At 26.5% G+C, this 16223-nt stretch overlaps 2 protein-coding genes across 2 annotated transcripts in view; both read right to left on the bottom strand.

Moving 5' to 3' along the window:
• Window positions 1-3978, bottom strand: part of LOC112595934 — a 30512-nt gene extending 26534 nt beyond the window's left edge. Inside the window, 1 exon segment of the mRNA XM_025341341.1 lies at window positions 3611-3978. The gene's annotated coding sequence lies outside the window, so the exon portion shown is untranslated.
• A 6648-nt stretch (window positions 3979-10626) lies between these two features.
• On the bottom strand, window positions 10627-16007 carry LOC112595858 (THO complex subunit 5 homolog). The gene is made up of 13 exons (XM_025341239.1): window positions 15841-16007; window positions 15458-15595; window positions 14499-14710; window positions 14359-14434; window positions 14100-14294; window positions 13763-13895; window positions 13576-13670; window positions 12340-12666; window positions 12088-12280; window positions 11843-12016; window positions 11638-11771; window positions 11375-11541; window positions 10627-10841 (listed from the first exon to the last, which is right to left on the bottom strand). Exons 1-13 carry the CDS (start codon window positions 15910-15912, stop codon window positions 10772-10774), a joined length of 1986 nt encoding a protein of 661 aa, XP_025197024.1. The 5' UTR covers window positions 15913-16007; the 3' UTR covers window positions 10627-10771.
• Window positions 16008-16223: the final 216 nt, after the last annotated feature.

The following is a 16223-nucleotide window of genomic DNA, read 5'->3' as shown; positions in this document are numbered from 1 at the left end:
CGTGCAACCGGCAGTTTGACAGTATAATATATTGTAATGGTAGCCACAAAGTTGTCAGCCGAGAACCAGTCATTTACAAAGTATTTAAATTGCTCGTTTTCATTGTGTTGTTAATAACGAAAATGGGTCCATGTAATATGTTTTCGGTACTATTACTTATGGTCTAATGGTCAAGTGCAAAGGAAATTCAAATGGACTCAATACAGTTTCATATAATATATATTTATAATAAATAAGTATGTAAGTATATATTACGCTCGTGCAAAAATTAAAGAAATAATTATAATTGTAACAACTTTTCATGCAAATTTAATTTATTTTAAATGCATCATCTGCATCAAACACATGTATTGTAAAATAGAATAATGATTATAGTAGCCAATGAATAATTAACTTATCTAATAATAATAGAATTTATGATATTAATATCTTACAATAAACTTAATTTATATAACACAAAAAAAATGGTCTTATCATTTACCTTCAATAATAAATTATCGACTAATGAGTAAGAAATGTTTCATTCATCTTTAAACACAATATAAACATTTAGATTGAAAAATGACTTAATACTATACAGTATAATGTATTTTAGTATCCAAATTATGTAGATTACTTATGAGTTACTTAAAAAATAGTGATAATCTATTGAAGTACTGTGAATTCTATTGAAAATAATAAAATAAAATAAAATTATACTCAAGTATATTTATTTTAAAATATTTATTCAGGGTCGTATAAATAACCACTAAGCATTTAATAAATTAATTGTGATATATTGGTCCTTTAAACATGAATTAGGGATCCATAATTAATCCGTTCTATTTTAGTTAACCATTAAATAAAACAACTTTTTTGAACGCACGATCAAAATATTTTATCATAGCGTGAAAATTAAAAAAAAAGTAAATGTGTCAGCCATGTATGATGCTCACCTAGTTTACATTATTTATTAATATCTATATTTACGAGTATTATGTTTATGTATGTCAAGTGTAAGGGATATATTTATACAATTTTTTCTAACTATTCTTGACTTGACGTTTAAATTTACAATATATTTATTAACATAACAATTTTTTTCTTGTATTCATATAAATTATTTTATTAAATATGAATAGTATAATTGATATTTAAGTCATTAGACGCACATATCTACCCTAATATTTCATTTTTAAATTATATACTAGTATCAATAGTAATTATAAACATAAGGTTTTATAGCATACGACCTATATATTATAACCTAAATCTTAACAGTGCATTCTATGAAGTTGATGGGAAAAATATAGTATAACATTAAAAAAAAAATTTGCTCTTTTAAATTGTATGCTCTAGTTCTCTATGTACAATTCCATTTTAAAAACATAATATGGTGTACTATTTTGATGTTTTAAAATCTAAGAATTTTATTTTTATAGTTAATAATTTATACAAATTTAACATCACGTTTTTAAAGATATATTAATATATAATGTTATGATGGTTTTTAATATATATGTTTAATTATAGAAATAAAAAAAATAATTATATATACTCCAAATTTCTTCAGATACATAATTCAATTAATTATTGAGTTAATCAATTTTTAATTTCCGAAACAACTCTATTAGTAATTTACAGGAAATGTAATGACTTTGAATGCCGGGTCACGGGTATTTACTCATTAACTTTATAAAATCGTAATCAAATTTAAATTATATGCTTAAAGGAAATTGAATTAAGTTAATTAAATTTTTAACTTATGAAATTCTAAGTAAATATGTTGTAACCATATTCATATTTTAATACTGTTATACACATGTGAATTAAGTCGGAAGATATTGTTTAAACATATTTAAAAAAAAAAATAACTTGGTTTTTTATTAGCATATAAAATCAGAAGTAGATTTCTTTAAAAAAAATTAAGATAATCGGATGAATAGTTATAAAAAACATGCGCGACAACGATTTTCATTTTTACATTTATACTTATAGATAATTGTGTTAATATATATTTTTTGGATCTTTATTTTCAGTATTTACTACTTTTAAAAAACATTGTATTACATTTTTATATGTTAGCTATAAAATTAAAAATTTTATAAATGTTTAATTAAAGATTATAGTTTTTAAATTTTTTTAATGAATTTTTTAAAAATTTGAATTTCGAATACATATAAAAAAAATTGACCTATACAGACATAGAAACAAACAACTTGTACAGGACTTTTATTAAATTTCCAAAAATGTAGTTCAAGTGAATACATTTTTATTTTCATTAATAGAAAAAATTAAAAATAATTTTATAACAAAATAAAGAAAAAAATTTAGTTTGAAACTGGTTTAGTGTAAAAATTCTCGTTTATCCTTAATTTTGGGGTTTTCCGATTTTTAAAGATAGTACTGGAAAATTTTTACTTTTGACATCCCCAAAGTACCAACTAGATCTAATTTTCTACCAGAAACCATCTTCAAAATTGTAAGACTAAGCATTTTTACTACCTCGAAAGGTGATAACAAACAGAAAAAAATATATAGATACATCATTGTAAAATCAATAAACTCATCGTTCGGTCAGAATCTAAAATATGAACACAACTTACATTATTGCAAATAAGTTCATTATTTTAAAGAAATTCAGATATAAGAAAATATGGTACGTATTTGAAATTGTATTTATTTTATACAAAACTTTTAATTAAAAATGATCTCAAAAATATTTCAAGTATTTCATATTATATAATTTACTTTTGATTAAGGAATGTTTTTAATTTGTTTTATTAATTAAATATAATTATTATTTACTTCATTATTTAATGATACGGTGATAAAAAAAAAAACCACTTCTATTATAGCTAATAGAGTATAAAAGATAAATTATTTAAATATAAATATTAAATTTATAACACAAGTATGTTTTAATGCAAATCTGGTAAATACTACCAGAAAATCTTAAATCGGCGCATTGTGTAGGCAATTTCACTACATACGTGAATTAAATACATCATAACTCATATAAAGTCATAATAAATGTTTACCCTTCAGGCTATAAATTACTCTTTTCAGAAGTATTATACGCATACTACTTGAATTAAGTTATAATAATTATTATCTGTCAACACTTGTACGTATCGTTATTTACTATCCATAAATTTTTCTTTTTAATTTTATTTAATAGATGTTTTGAAAAATTCAAAGTTTCAGTTTTTCAATAGAGAAGTGAATAAATTAGAAGCGAAATTAGAAAAAATCACATCATAGATATGATATTATAATACTATTATAGTCATACAATAGGATATCACGTAATTCCGTATGTGAATCTATACACATTTTTATTTATTTATATAAATAATATTCGTCAACAGTTTTCTAATGAACGCGCGTGTCTCTACACAACATCTCATACGTAAACGGATCAAAACATAATTATATAACCTGCTGAAATAACACTTGACAATAATAAAATATTTTCTACGACAATACGCGAAACGTTGGACATATTACCATATAGATTGCAGCTCAATTTTATAACAGTATGTATTATTATTATGTATAAAAGCGGTATAGTTTTAGCGTATGTAATCATTTATTACGTAACATATTATCATATTATAACTACTCTCACCTGAAAATTGTAGACGGCCGGTTGCTAATCTGAAGACACTGTCGAAGAGGACATCGTTTTCGAGGCCGGAGACCTAGATATTATGATAACGCAGTACGATAACGCACCGGAGGCGTTTGAAGCGGTCGAGACAAATCGGCCGGGCGACTGCGTTCCGTTTCCGAATCGCTGGACCAGGATAACGCTGAAATTGTTTCAAAACGAATTTTCCGGAAACCGGACGACGAGTCCCAAGACGAATACCAATATCCGTGGTGACAAGCTGCTGCACGGGTGAGTTGATGATACTGAGTCGTACGAACGAGCGTATAAGGATATTCGGGTCGTCTGACTCGCACGAACGTGTGTGTATGTGTCCGGTCACTTGCCTGTTGGCATGTTGACTAATATGTAATGATCACGTCGTCGTCATCGTACTCGTCGCCGCCGCCGATCGTCCCGTCGTCATGGGAACGCAGCAATCCGGCACGGCCGTATTATATATATATTATATATATAGACTGGTCCATGCGCTTTGCAGCCGGGTCCGTGACGTATATATGCGAATAATAACAACGACGATGATGTTGTGCATACGTACAGCACTGCGATCGCAAAACTTATCTGAAGCTCGACTAAATGAGAAGGAGGGGAGATAGACGATTAATTTTTTAATGAAAAAGGCTCCCTCGTCCTACCCGTGAGCCCCATTCTTGGATTTTCTACCGAACAGTTATAATATCCTGCATTTTTGATATGCCTGAAGTTTGAATGCAACATGTAATTGCAATCGTATTATTATTACAAAAAATATGAATTACATATTATGATATATATTGGAATTGGTTTTATTATATTTAGACCATTTTTACAAATTATAAATTTTGATATTGATTAGTGATAACTAAGATTTTCAAATTAACATAGCTCTTATATTTTCTAAATCCACTATGATCACGGACTGCTATAATCCTTAGTATACGAAGTTAAATAACTCAAAAAATACTCGTTCATAATTTGAAGGAATGGAGGGTATCATAAAAAAAAAAAAAAAACAAACAAAAGTTTATATCGTTACAGAAATACGAGACATTCCTTTAATCTTAAAAGTAGAACAAAACATCCCAATAATTTGAAAATATGGTCTTTAAAGTTTAGATATACTTCAACATTTTAAAAATCAGTTTTTGAATTACTGCATTGTTGAAGAAAAAAGAACATAAACCATGCATCAAGCATACTTATATACACTATATTTAGAAATAAAGATAACAACAAATATTTCAAATACATAACCTTGAATTAAATTCCGGTTGTTTTATTGCATAAAAGACTTAACATTACACCTATTTTTAAAAAATTTAAATTTTTAAGTTTTTCACACATACATGGACAACAAAAAATTATTTTCAAATTGTAACCTTCCTTTTGAGCTTGAATTTGAATTATTTGAATTATTTGAATAACTTAGACTATATATATAGTTTTTTTATCTTGGAATTTGACATGTTAAGAGTGAGCTAAGGTTTTTATTTATACATGTTGTATGTATCATATTTTCATCAATCCATCTCAGGTTTCAGAAATAGACTACTTGTGGTTAAATGCAGCGAAAATAACTGGACGGCCAAAAGTTTTTTTTTAATGTCGGTCTTCCGCACATATGATGTATTTGGTGATAACGATAGCATTCATTGTTTATCGCTTTTAAAAATAATAGTCAAGATAGCATAATAATTATCAACTAATATTTAAGTTTTTTCTGAACCTTAAATTTTTTTTTCAAATCATCTGAATTGTCATAAAAATTAATTACCCACCCCTGGTTAATCTACAACTCTACAATGTTCAATGTGATTTCGTATGTTTTTATTTTTTTACTCAGATGTGGTATCGTAAGTAAAGTAGATTTACATTATTTTCCTCAAATTATGAACTCAAATTGAAGTATACTTTCAATATAAAAAAAAAATAAGTTACATCTATATTGACCAAAATGTTGATTCAGAGAGAAGACATACGTTTATCGCATGGTTAAATTTCTTGAGAAACCGAAATTTTTGAAATACATTTGCTGGACTGACGAATCAAAATTTACCAATAATTATGTTATTAATGAATAAAATAATCGATATTGGTCTGATAATTTATTCTAAATGATACAAGTTTTCGAAACGTATAAAGAACAAACGCCTGGTGTGGACTTATAAGAAACCAATTACTCGATAAAGGATGGAATTATATCTAAATTTGTATAGATTTATTATTTAGGTTATTACTAATAACTTATTAATAACAATTAATTTACAGATTTAAAATTTAAGTTAATATTTTTTAGAAAAAAAGTCAATTTTTAAAATAGAAAAACTTTATAAGTTAAAGCTGTTTAAAAAAAAACTAAAGTAATTTAAATTCAAACTCAAAAAGAAGGGAGTAAAAATTCAAAAAAAAATCTGTTCATTGTGCATGCGTGGAAAAACTTTAATTAAATTTAATAGATGTAATAAAGTCCTTTATGAAGTAAAAAATAAAAAAAACCAAATCAAATTCAAAATCGTGCGTTTTAATTATTTCGTGTTACCTTTTAACCGTTGAACACATTGTTTATACGTGGTCAGATACCCAACCTATATGGCTACACGTAAAATATATACCTAAACCTATGTATTATATATAATATGAAAGCTATCGGAATTCATATTATTAGGTATTGTTCGCGATGAACCGAATTATTGAGAAATGGAGCTTAGAGGGTTCAAAAATAGGGCTCACCAGAATATCAATAAACAAAATACGTACCTATAAGCACTTTGTGTAATATTAGGGCCCTCAAAAGTGGGATAGCTCGGGGTCACTTATTACATTAATACTCGGCTCTGCCCGTATAATACGTAGTACCTACGTCGGCGTGCAGTGCACATGACTGAACGACAAAAGTGTTTATGTAATAGCTGAATATGCGCGCGAGGGATCGTGTAGGTACATAATCGCCATCAAACACACATTAATACCATTATCTACTGCATACGCAAACACGGTATTTACCACGAAAACAACGCAGTATACGGGTGTATCGCAATACCGCCCTAGGCCTTTTAAAATATGCCGCTCCTGCCCCGTGAAAAAAATTGTATTTATTCCTCAAATATATGAATTCACTTCTATGTTTTTTTAAATATTGTATAATATTAATTTACGCAGTTACATAAAAGCATAAAATGTGTTTATAATTTTTTTTCCATTTCTTACAAAATTTGCTGCCCCCAAAACGTGCCGGCCTAGACGTAAATCTGGCCCTGATGTACCGCGGCCGACGATACATGAGTATTATTACCTACACGTTATATTATGCGCGTGTTACGTAGTACGTAGTAGTATACACGCCCCGTCGAGACGTGAACGGCGCGCGATTTGTTCCCAACTTATACAAGACATACGCGTGCAAATATAATTTTGTGCGTGTGTGTGAAAGCATACGCTTGAGTATAATTACGCGTATGTGTTTTATGTATATACATAACCGGAGGTAAACACATATTTTGCCCGGACCTTTACTTCGCATCCTGAAGGCCTCGTTTTATTGATTTTATTATTTCTACTTAAACCGCCTTAACCGCTTCAGCAAAAACAAGGCATTTACCATACGAGCATTACAGCCGGCGGCCATGCAACATAATATATAAATGTATAGGTGGTGAATATTATATACCTACACTCGAGTAGGTACACCCGAGACACACGGACTCGACCGCCACTCAGGACTCTTGACATTTTATATACTATTATATAATATACACAACCTAATCTTCGTACACGCGAGCGCGCACACACACAAATATTTCATTCATCTAAAAAAACGATACCACCACGACTCAAAAATTTTTAGTTTTGAGAAAAAATCGATTCAAATTTAGAAACGAATCATTAGAAAGAGTTTTTTACATCTCTACCTACGCATTTGAAGTTAAAAATAAAGCATGCTTTTAAATTTTAAAATACTATTATAATGCATAATTTTATCTAAAAACACTAAAAATTTGACTTGTGGCTATGTAACGTTCTACAATTTTTCATGACAATGCTAGACTACCTACTCGTTTTGAGATGTGGCTGATGTATTGCATAAAATACATTTTACGAATAGGTACGTATTATTGTTTTCAATAACACAGTACACTGAAATATGAAAGTATTGAATTCAAGTTACTTATTTACATTTCAACATTTGTATATTATGATTGCAATACCACTGCAACTCAAATTATTACTATAATGCACTAAACACATAGTACAAAAATTAGTTTCCATTCACTGTAATAAAGTACCACACTCGAAAACAACAGTTTTGTACTATAATTCTGCGATTAGTCGTATAGAAAAGAGAATAAAGAAGATTTTTGTTTTACGTCAAAAACTGTAACCAATAATTTACTGTAGATATCGTACAACAAAAATTATTAAATAAATAAGTAATTAGACGATACTACATTTAACTATTGTTATTGTGGGGGAAGAGATTCGCGAAAAAATATATACTTGCATACAGAAAATCGTCACTAATTTTATATTTTGACATGCCAAAAGTAGTGGTTTCGCAGTCACCTGACGATTGCAGATGCAAGATATCAGGATATTAAGCGGAAATATGAACCATACATTCATGTCAGTGATATAATTGTAGGGAAAAGGATCATTTGCTGCCTTTCTGAAATGTTAGAGAATGCAAAAGCATTATTTTATACTCATCAGATATACACAATAATAAAAAAAAATCTTTAAATTTATTAAAATAAAGAAAGAGTAAAAAAATATTTTTTTCTTTAAATTACATTTATTTTTCGTCCTTTTGTTAAATTTAATGTTGACGTATTTTCAGTGTTCTCAAATTATCTATATGAATCGCAAAAATAACTCAATATTATTTCACGGATTATAATAATTACAGACTTAACATAATAGGTACTACTGTCTACTTTTTCAAACAAATTATACCACTTTTATTTATTATTAATCTTAATATTATGTACTTACACTTAGTATTATTTAAGGATATGAACGCCTCCAATTTGTTTCCAACCATAAAATAAATGTTAAAACAAACAATTTATTAAGTTATGATTTCGATTTTGGAGAACAAATTATTTTGGCCCTTTAATTTTTTCTTACTCGATCACGCCACTGTCCGAGGTCGTACGAATTACTTGAAATGGGGAATCTTTTGAAAACCAAAATAGATTTGCACTTCCGTGTAACAGTAAAGGTCACTTATGCTACAGATTACCAAATCCCAAACAACCAATCCAACGCGGGAAATAAAATTAAAAAATTCGAGTTCAAACTACAGTGCGAATAACGAGTGCTCTAGTGTTAATAGCTGTTAACTCCTGAATTATTATGAGAAAAATGGAAAAACCTACTTCTGATTAGCCCCGTCGTTTGTTCTCCCTCCTCAGACAAATACAGACTGCACAACGACGTTATATATTAGTAAAAACTGACAATCGATAAAGAATCACTAAGAACAATCGCGAATTCAAGCAGTTTTCTCGAGTGATTTTCTAAACCATGCGATGGTGAAGTTAAAACCATTAATTAGACAGCTGATTTGGCTTACAGTTGGTTGTAGCCATTATTGACAAGCGCTCGTTCATCTGTTGAATTCCCCTCACAGGGAAAGACGACAGTGATAAAATAAGAAATTTCTCTTAAACAGCCCACAAAGTCAATGAAATATACAGAGTAAGTCTGGGAAAATTCGTGACCTATTTCAATCACTAGGTATTAGATATTTAACTTTTGCCATCTCTACAATTTGGAACCGAGACATTTGCTCTAATCCCCTTTAAGACTACTGCATGCACATACATTCCCTTTCAGTAATTAATATAGATAGGTATTCATACAATAAAATAATATATTTACTTATTTTAATAATATCAGATTACATTATAATACACAAATGTATACTATAATTAATATCAATCATAAATTCATAAATGTTATGTAAGTACTTAATTATGATGTAACATAAATTAAGTAAAATTTAGAGTTCACAGAGTATGATGTAAATTGTTGACATATGTATTATAAAATTATATAAAAAATATATAATTCTTTTTTTAGATTTTTTGGTTTTAGTATGCACTACTTATGAGCAAAGTTATATCAAATTATCAACTGTGAAACAATTTCCTAATCTTTCTATTTTTAACATTTTTTTTTAAAAGTATTTCTAAACTTCAAATGTTTATAAAAATAAATTGTACATATGTATTTCAAATATGTTTATATAACTAAAAAAAACAACTTAAGTTGGATGTTATATTAAATATTCATGCTTTTTGATTAAGCAAAAAACATTTTATCAATATTTAGAGAAATAATTAAAAAAAAAATAGACCATTTCTATAAATAGTTCAAAATCAAAATATTTTGAAAATTATACTATTTGTAAAATATTTTATTGTAACTTGTAAGCATTTGAAGAAAATTTCAAATACCTACAGGCTACAGTTACGTTTTTGAATTGTAACAAAAAAAAAAAAATATAATACATTTTGTCAAAACTAATTTTATTTAAAATTTCTATTTTTCCTTAAATTATTATTTACTTTTCCCAATCATTTAAAGAAATAATAAACATTTTTAATTTTTGTTTTTCTAAAGCAAAAATTAGATCCAATTTTTATTAAAAACAACCTTCTCAAAGTTGAAAATCAAAGTATTTTATCAATTATATATTGTTTTATCAAGACATTAATGTTAATCAATTCATTCATCGGAACTCATGATCTGAAATCAAGGTTAATATATTGATACTCTTAGTAAATTTAATTAAGTAATATTTCAATACATGTATATGCAATCAATACAAATTAATTGTATGGATTACAAAATTTAAAATAATAATATGTATAAATAATAAAATTAAAAATTAATTAAAAAACTGAGACTTAATTATACACATAAAAATGTTGCATGTTTGAAGAATATTGTATTAAAATATACTAAATTAACTTTCTTAAATTTTAAAATCAATTAATTATAATTAAAATGGAACTTACAGCATTCAAATTTTATATTATAAACACAAAAGTAAAAGACATAGTATAACAAGTAATCCTATATCAAATACTCAATAAAATGTGCATACATAAATCATAAATTTCAAATAAATAATGTCTAACGATGTTCAAAAATAATTCCTGAATGGTGATTAACAGCCTTGAATGGATGATTTCTAGTTCGACCCCTAAAAACAAACCATATGTTAAAAAAAAAATTTACAATATACATATTATAAAAATTAAAAATAATAGAATGTTTAACTCATTTCCTGGGAAGTTAATAAGACTAGGTTAACTACAAATAATTTATTAATGTAAAAGTTAAATCACTGATGAAAATTATGTCATTTATACACATTATAATGATACATATAACATACTAAGAAAAAAAACATGTTTATAGAAGTTGTCTTTAAAAAAAAAAAAAAAAATATTTTTATTATTTTTTAATATATCCAACAATTGCTTGGTAATTTAAACAATAATTATGTTATAGATAAAAAAAAACAATATAATAAAATTATAGTATATACCTGGAATCTGCAAGTAATTATTTTTTGAACCCAGAAAATTAAAATAATTAATAAATGAGGTCCAGATAAAAAAAAATCATTCTCTAAATGTTTATAACAATCTACTTATATTTTGATGGTCCAGTCTTTTGCCAGTTGGTTTATACTATACAATATTAACTAAAATATAATTACTGAAGAATTACCTTATGTTGTATAAAATAGTTTTAGTTTTGGGGAAATCTGAATGTCCCCAAGTCTCCATCATCACTTCAAAACAAACTATAAGACGACCAATTATGTTGATAAGCATTTCATTAATATCTTCGTCTTCAGTTTTTTCATGAAAAACATTGATTTCTCTCTCCAATTCCTATATTCATGAAATTTTTATTATTATTTTTTTTTTTTTATTAGACAATTAACATTATTTTAATTCATGACACAATTATTAACTATAGGTACATACTCTAACAGAATTATTATTTGTAGAATTTAAAACAGACATTCCTTCATTTATTGTTGGCATGTTTAGTTGAAGTGCGAATATAGGATTACTTTTTGGGTAATCACATTTAATTACCATTACTACAGTTAGTGTTGCTAAAAAATAAATTTTACAATTACTTTTTTATTACAATATATTTACCAATGACTTGACTAATATTGTATACCTGTTTTATAATTTACAACACGTTTAAATAATAAATCATTCTCTATCACTGTTCCAAATTCAACGTGTGGTTTGCAATATTCAAGTTTAATAAAATTTTCCCATGTCATTGTATTCCAAGGGGATAAAACTGAAGTTAAATTAACTCCATTTATACTGAACCTTCGTTCCAAGTCTGAAATAATGAAAGTAATATAATTAAAAGGAAAACTAAAATGTGTATATTAATATATCATTAATTATTACCCCCACAGTCAAGCTGAGTAATTAATGAAAGACGAGTTTTAAGGCGATTATTTATTGCCCTTAATACTTGAGCTATATTATTTCTTGAAATTAAAAAACCAGGTGTACTAGGATTTAAAAAATCCAAACCACATATACTTTGAGCCCAAATATAAGGTTTTCCTACCTCCATAGTGTTGAACTCAGTTTTTTCCTACATCATAAATAAAACATTACATTTTAATGATTAATTGTCACATAAATTATACTAACTTCTTCTAATTGATGAAAGTTGACGATATAAGGGCTTTCTTTGCCATTGTCACCTGGGAATAATGCATCAAGTATAGAACTTGGTGAAAGCAATTCTCTAGAGTAAGATGAAGAAAATCCAGACCAAGATGAAGTAACGGTAACAGTTATTAAGTTTAAGTTTACCAAATAAAAAAATTCCATTACAAACTGAGTATTATTCTTTAAACTTAATGTCAATTTAACTGATAGTGGGTGTTTAGATAATAAACTCTTTTGTTGTACAGACTTTGTATCTGTTCGTGATTTCTTATGATGACGTTTTTTTTGTTTAGGCACATCTAATTCCTGTAAAATAGAATTATTTATCAAGAATTGACTAAAATATTAATGTTAATAATTAAATAATCTAATAGCCGATAAAAATAATAAAAACTAACAAAAGTAAAAATTGATAAAAATTATAGTAGAATGATCATTTATTTTTCAATAAAATGGCTAATCAACCTGGGTGCAATACAAATGGCTTACACCCATTTTTCTAATATTCTATAAACCAAAATAGCAAACAATATTAATTTAATTTTATATTCAAATTTTAATCAATATACTTGAAAAAATTTTAAAAAATTATAATGGAACATATTTTACATAATATATTTTTAAAGGACACATTGAAAATATGATTTTTTTTTTTTTTAATCTACGTTGTTTCACAATTTATACAGTAAATAATAAAAAAAACTATAAAATATGTATACGTCATTATTCATAATAGTAATGCATAATACTATTAACATACACCATGAACACTCATTCTTATTGGGTTATAATAGTTATTTTCCATCCAATAGAATAAAAACAAAAATGCATTCATTTATTAACTTTATGTTACATTAATTTTGTAAAAATTGAAATAATACAAAATATTATACTACTCATTAGAAATGCAAAATATATTAACATATAGGCTATTCGGAATGAGATCGTACCTCGGCGGCGACCAGTTTTTGTTCGCGACGGTCAGATGCCACCTCAAAATTTTCCCACCACGAAAGCTCGTAAGGCTAGCGCCGTGGAACAAAACCACGCCCATGCGCAGAAATCGGCCGCCGAGGTACGATCTCATTCCGAATAGCCTATAGAAGATATATTATATTATGTATTGTACAAACAGCAACATTTCTGAACGTATTCAATCATAAAATAATTAAAATTTTATAAGTATCAAAATACCTTATTATTATATTTATTTACCTCATCAGAATTAGTATCCACAACATTATTTTTATTAGAATCAAATCTTCTAGCTTCTTCTTCATCACCATTAATTGAAACAGTAAATTTTGATTCTAGAATTATTATTAATTAATTTAATTTAGTGATAATTAACTTAGTACATATAAGTATTTATTATTTACACAAAATAATGAGTATAACTTACTGCAAGCTACCCTATATGCATCTGTTTGTATGTATAAATAATATAACGGCTTGGGTAATACGTTCACAATATCTGCATATGATCTTACTTGACAAGGAGCTAATCCAAAACTTTGTTGTAAAGGTTGAGCAGCCTAACAATACATACAAATTATATAATTTATTTGAACTATTTTTTATGAAAACATTTTTTTATTTTTCATAAATAAAATATATTTTTTATATAAATATATTCACTTGATAAATAACGAAATGTCAAAGAGCATTCCACTAATACATTGTTGTTGTTTTTTTGATATAAATAAAAAGATAAAACAAATTATAAAATTTGAACTCACAGTGCGTATGTCTTTAAGCATAGGTAAAATACTTTGTAAAATCCTGCTCTCTTCTTGAATTTCAGAAAGTATAGTTTCTTTATTTTTTTCTACTTCATCACATTGTTGTTGTTGAGTTTGCCTCTGTTCAAACTCCCATTGGAGACGTCTTATATGTAAATCATGTTCATTAATCAATCCATTTTTTAATTTATCCTGATAAATAATGTTAATATTAATAATATTTTATTACTAATACATAATTATTTTATTTACATACAATATAATCAGACGCATCTGGCGACTCTTGACAAAACGTATCTAATGGTACAAGATCAATATCACTATCACTAGATCTAAAAAAAAATAGAATTTACGTTACTAACATTATTTAAGTAACTAAATTAGTAAGGACTATACTTGTATTGAAGGCACTTAGATATCTCTTTCTTTAAATAAAATAATTCATTCAGAAGATTTTCTTGCTGTAAATGTTTACTATCAATTTCTTGTTTTTTTTTATTCAATAAATCTTTTTTTTGTTTTGAGCGTATTTTATCAAGTCTATTTAACTTTTTTAAAATTAAAAATAAATGTATCACATCATTTTTGTATTCTTCAAGTTTTTCTATCTGTTAAATTAGATAAAATTAATATATGATTATTCAAAATATTACCAAACAAACATTTCCCATTCAAGTTTGAAAATAATTTAAATATTTAGAGCAGAGTCATGTAGAGTTGCAAATATAGCCAACTCAGATTATGGATTATTTAACTGTGTCCAGTTATACCTTTCAACTGAACATCATATATCCAATTTTAATGTTAGCATACACTAAGTCTGTACAACTTTACAATGCTAAGAGAATTAATGCGGTTAAAGAAGTTAATTACTAATTTTTTAAGTATTGATTAATTATGGGTAGCTAAAAGTGTAGTGAAAATGAAGTGCAACATCACAAACAAATCATGGGACATTAGAAATCATCTTCAAAACTTTTGATTAACATATTTGTATTATGTATGTAGATTTTAGCACAATTTCCCCATACAGGGACTGCATATAAAAGTGAAGGTTGTAAGATCTGTTTAAATAGCATGAAAGAACATGTCCTGCTTAATTATATTTGTCGATTGATCAATGGGTATAATGTATTTAGTATTTGGTGGCTATATAATCTAGAGATGATATGTTTAATTTTAATAAATATACTATTTAAGTAGATATAAAAGGAGATAAGCATTCATGGCAAATTACCTTAAATAAACTAATTTTCAAATTAAACTTATCTATAACCTTATAAAACTAAAGCCCCATCATAATAAAAATATAAGTATAGCATAAACAATAAGAAATTGTAACAAAAAAAACTTACAGGTGGATTTTCCTTATTTTTTAACTCATAATTCCATTTCATTATGTCTTGCCATTTACGTAGAGTATTAAAGTAAATTGTAGAATCATTATGTTCATCTCTATGAGATGTTTGATTTTCTTCATATTTAGCTACTGCCTATAAACAAAAGTTGTATTTAAAAATAAAGTTTTTATTTAATTTAACTTCTAAAAATAACAATACTAAATTAATAAGTGAAAGAAAATATAAAATTTAAACATATAAATTGTGTAAATGTTCAATTGGCAACTTCTATGTTTAGAAAATTTTTTATGGTCACATATTACTAAGCTATTACAAATGAATTAATATAAATTAAACATTAAAAAGTTTAATATAACTACAAAAATAAAATTAACTACCGTGTAAATATCGACTTCGGATTCTTTATTTCTGATAATGGTTGGTTTACTTTGAGAAGTTTTTTCACTCATTGCAAGACAGAGTGAACGTCTTTTTAAGTATTATTGAGTTGATATTTTGTTAAAAATAAATACTAAGAAAAAAAAGTTAATACCAGTTTTTATTAATAATGTTTATGAATACAAGGAATAAGCATAACACATAAATTAATAAATATTAAAATATTATAAGAAATTAAAATAATAAGATATAAATTTCAACACAAAACCAAACGGAATTTCTGGGAAGGTAATATCACAGAATATGAAAATCTGAATGGACACTGATAAAAATGTATACAGGCAAGTAGGCAACATAGGACGAAAACTTGAAACAGTCGTCA

The sequence above is a fragment of the Melanaphis sacchari genome, unplaced genomic scaffold, assembly GCF_002803265.2.
Source record: "Melanaphis sacchari strain LSU unplaced genomic scaffold, SCAv2.0 Contig2_pilon_pilon, whole genome shotgun sequence".
NCBI lineage: Eukaryota > Metazoa > Arthropoda > Insecta > Hemiptera > Aphididae > Melanaphis > Melanaphis sacchari.
The sequence above is the reverse complement of the archived record's forward strand: the minus strand, read 5'-3'. Positions and strand labels throughout refer to the sequence as shown.

Bases quoted from the DNA above. Each gene is read 5' to 3' on its own strand.
- LOC112595858 (XM_025341239.1), bottom strand. From the start codon at position 15,912: ATGAGTGAAAAAACTTCTCAAAGTAAACCAACCATTATCAGAAATAAA. The intron at 15,596-15,840 runs GTAGTTAATTTT...TTTTGTTTATAG, and splicing joins CCGAAGTCGATATTTACACG to GCAGTAGCTAAATATGAAGA. The intron at 14,435-14,498 runs GTATAGTCCTTA...ATTTTTTTTTAG, and splicing joins TCTAAGTGCCTTCAATACAA to ATCTAGTGATAGTGATATTG.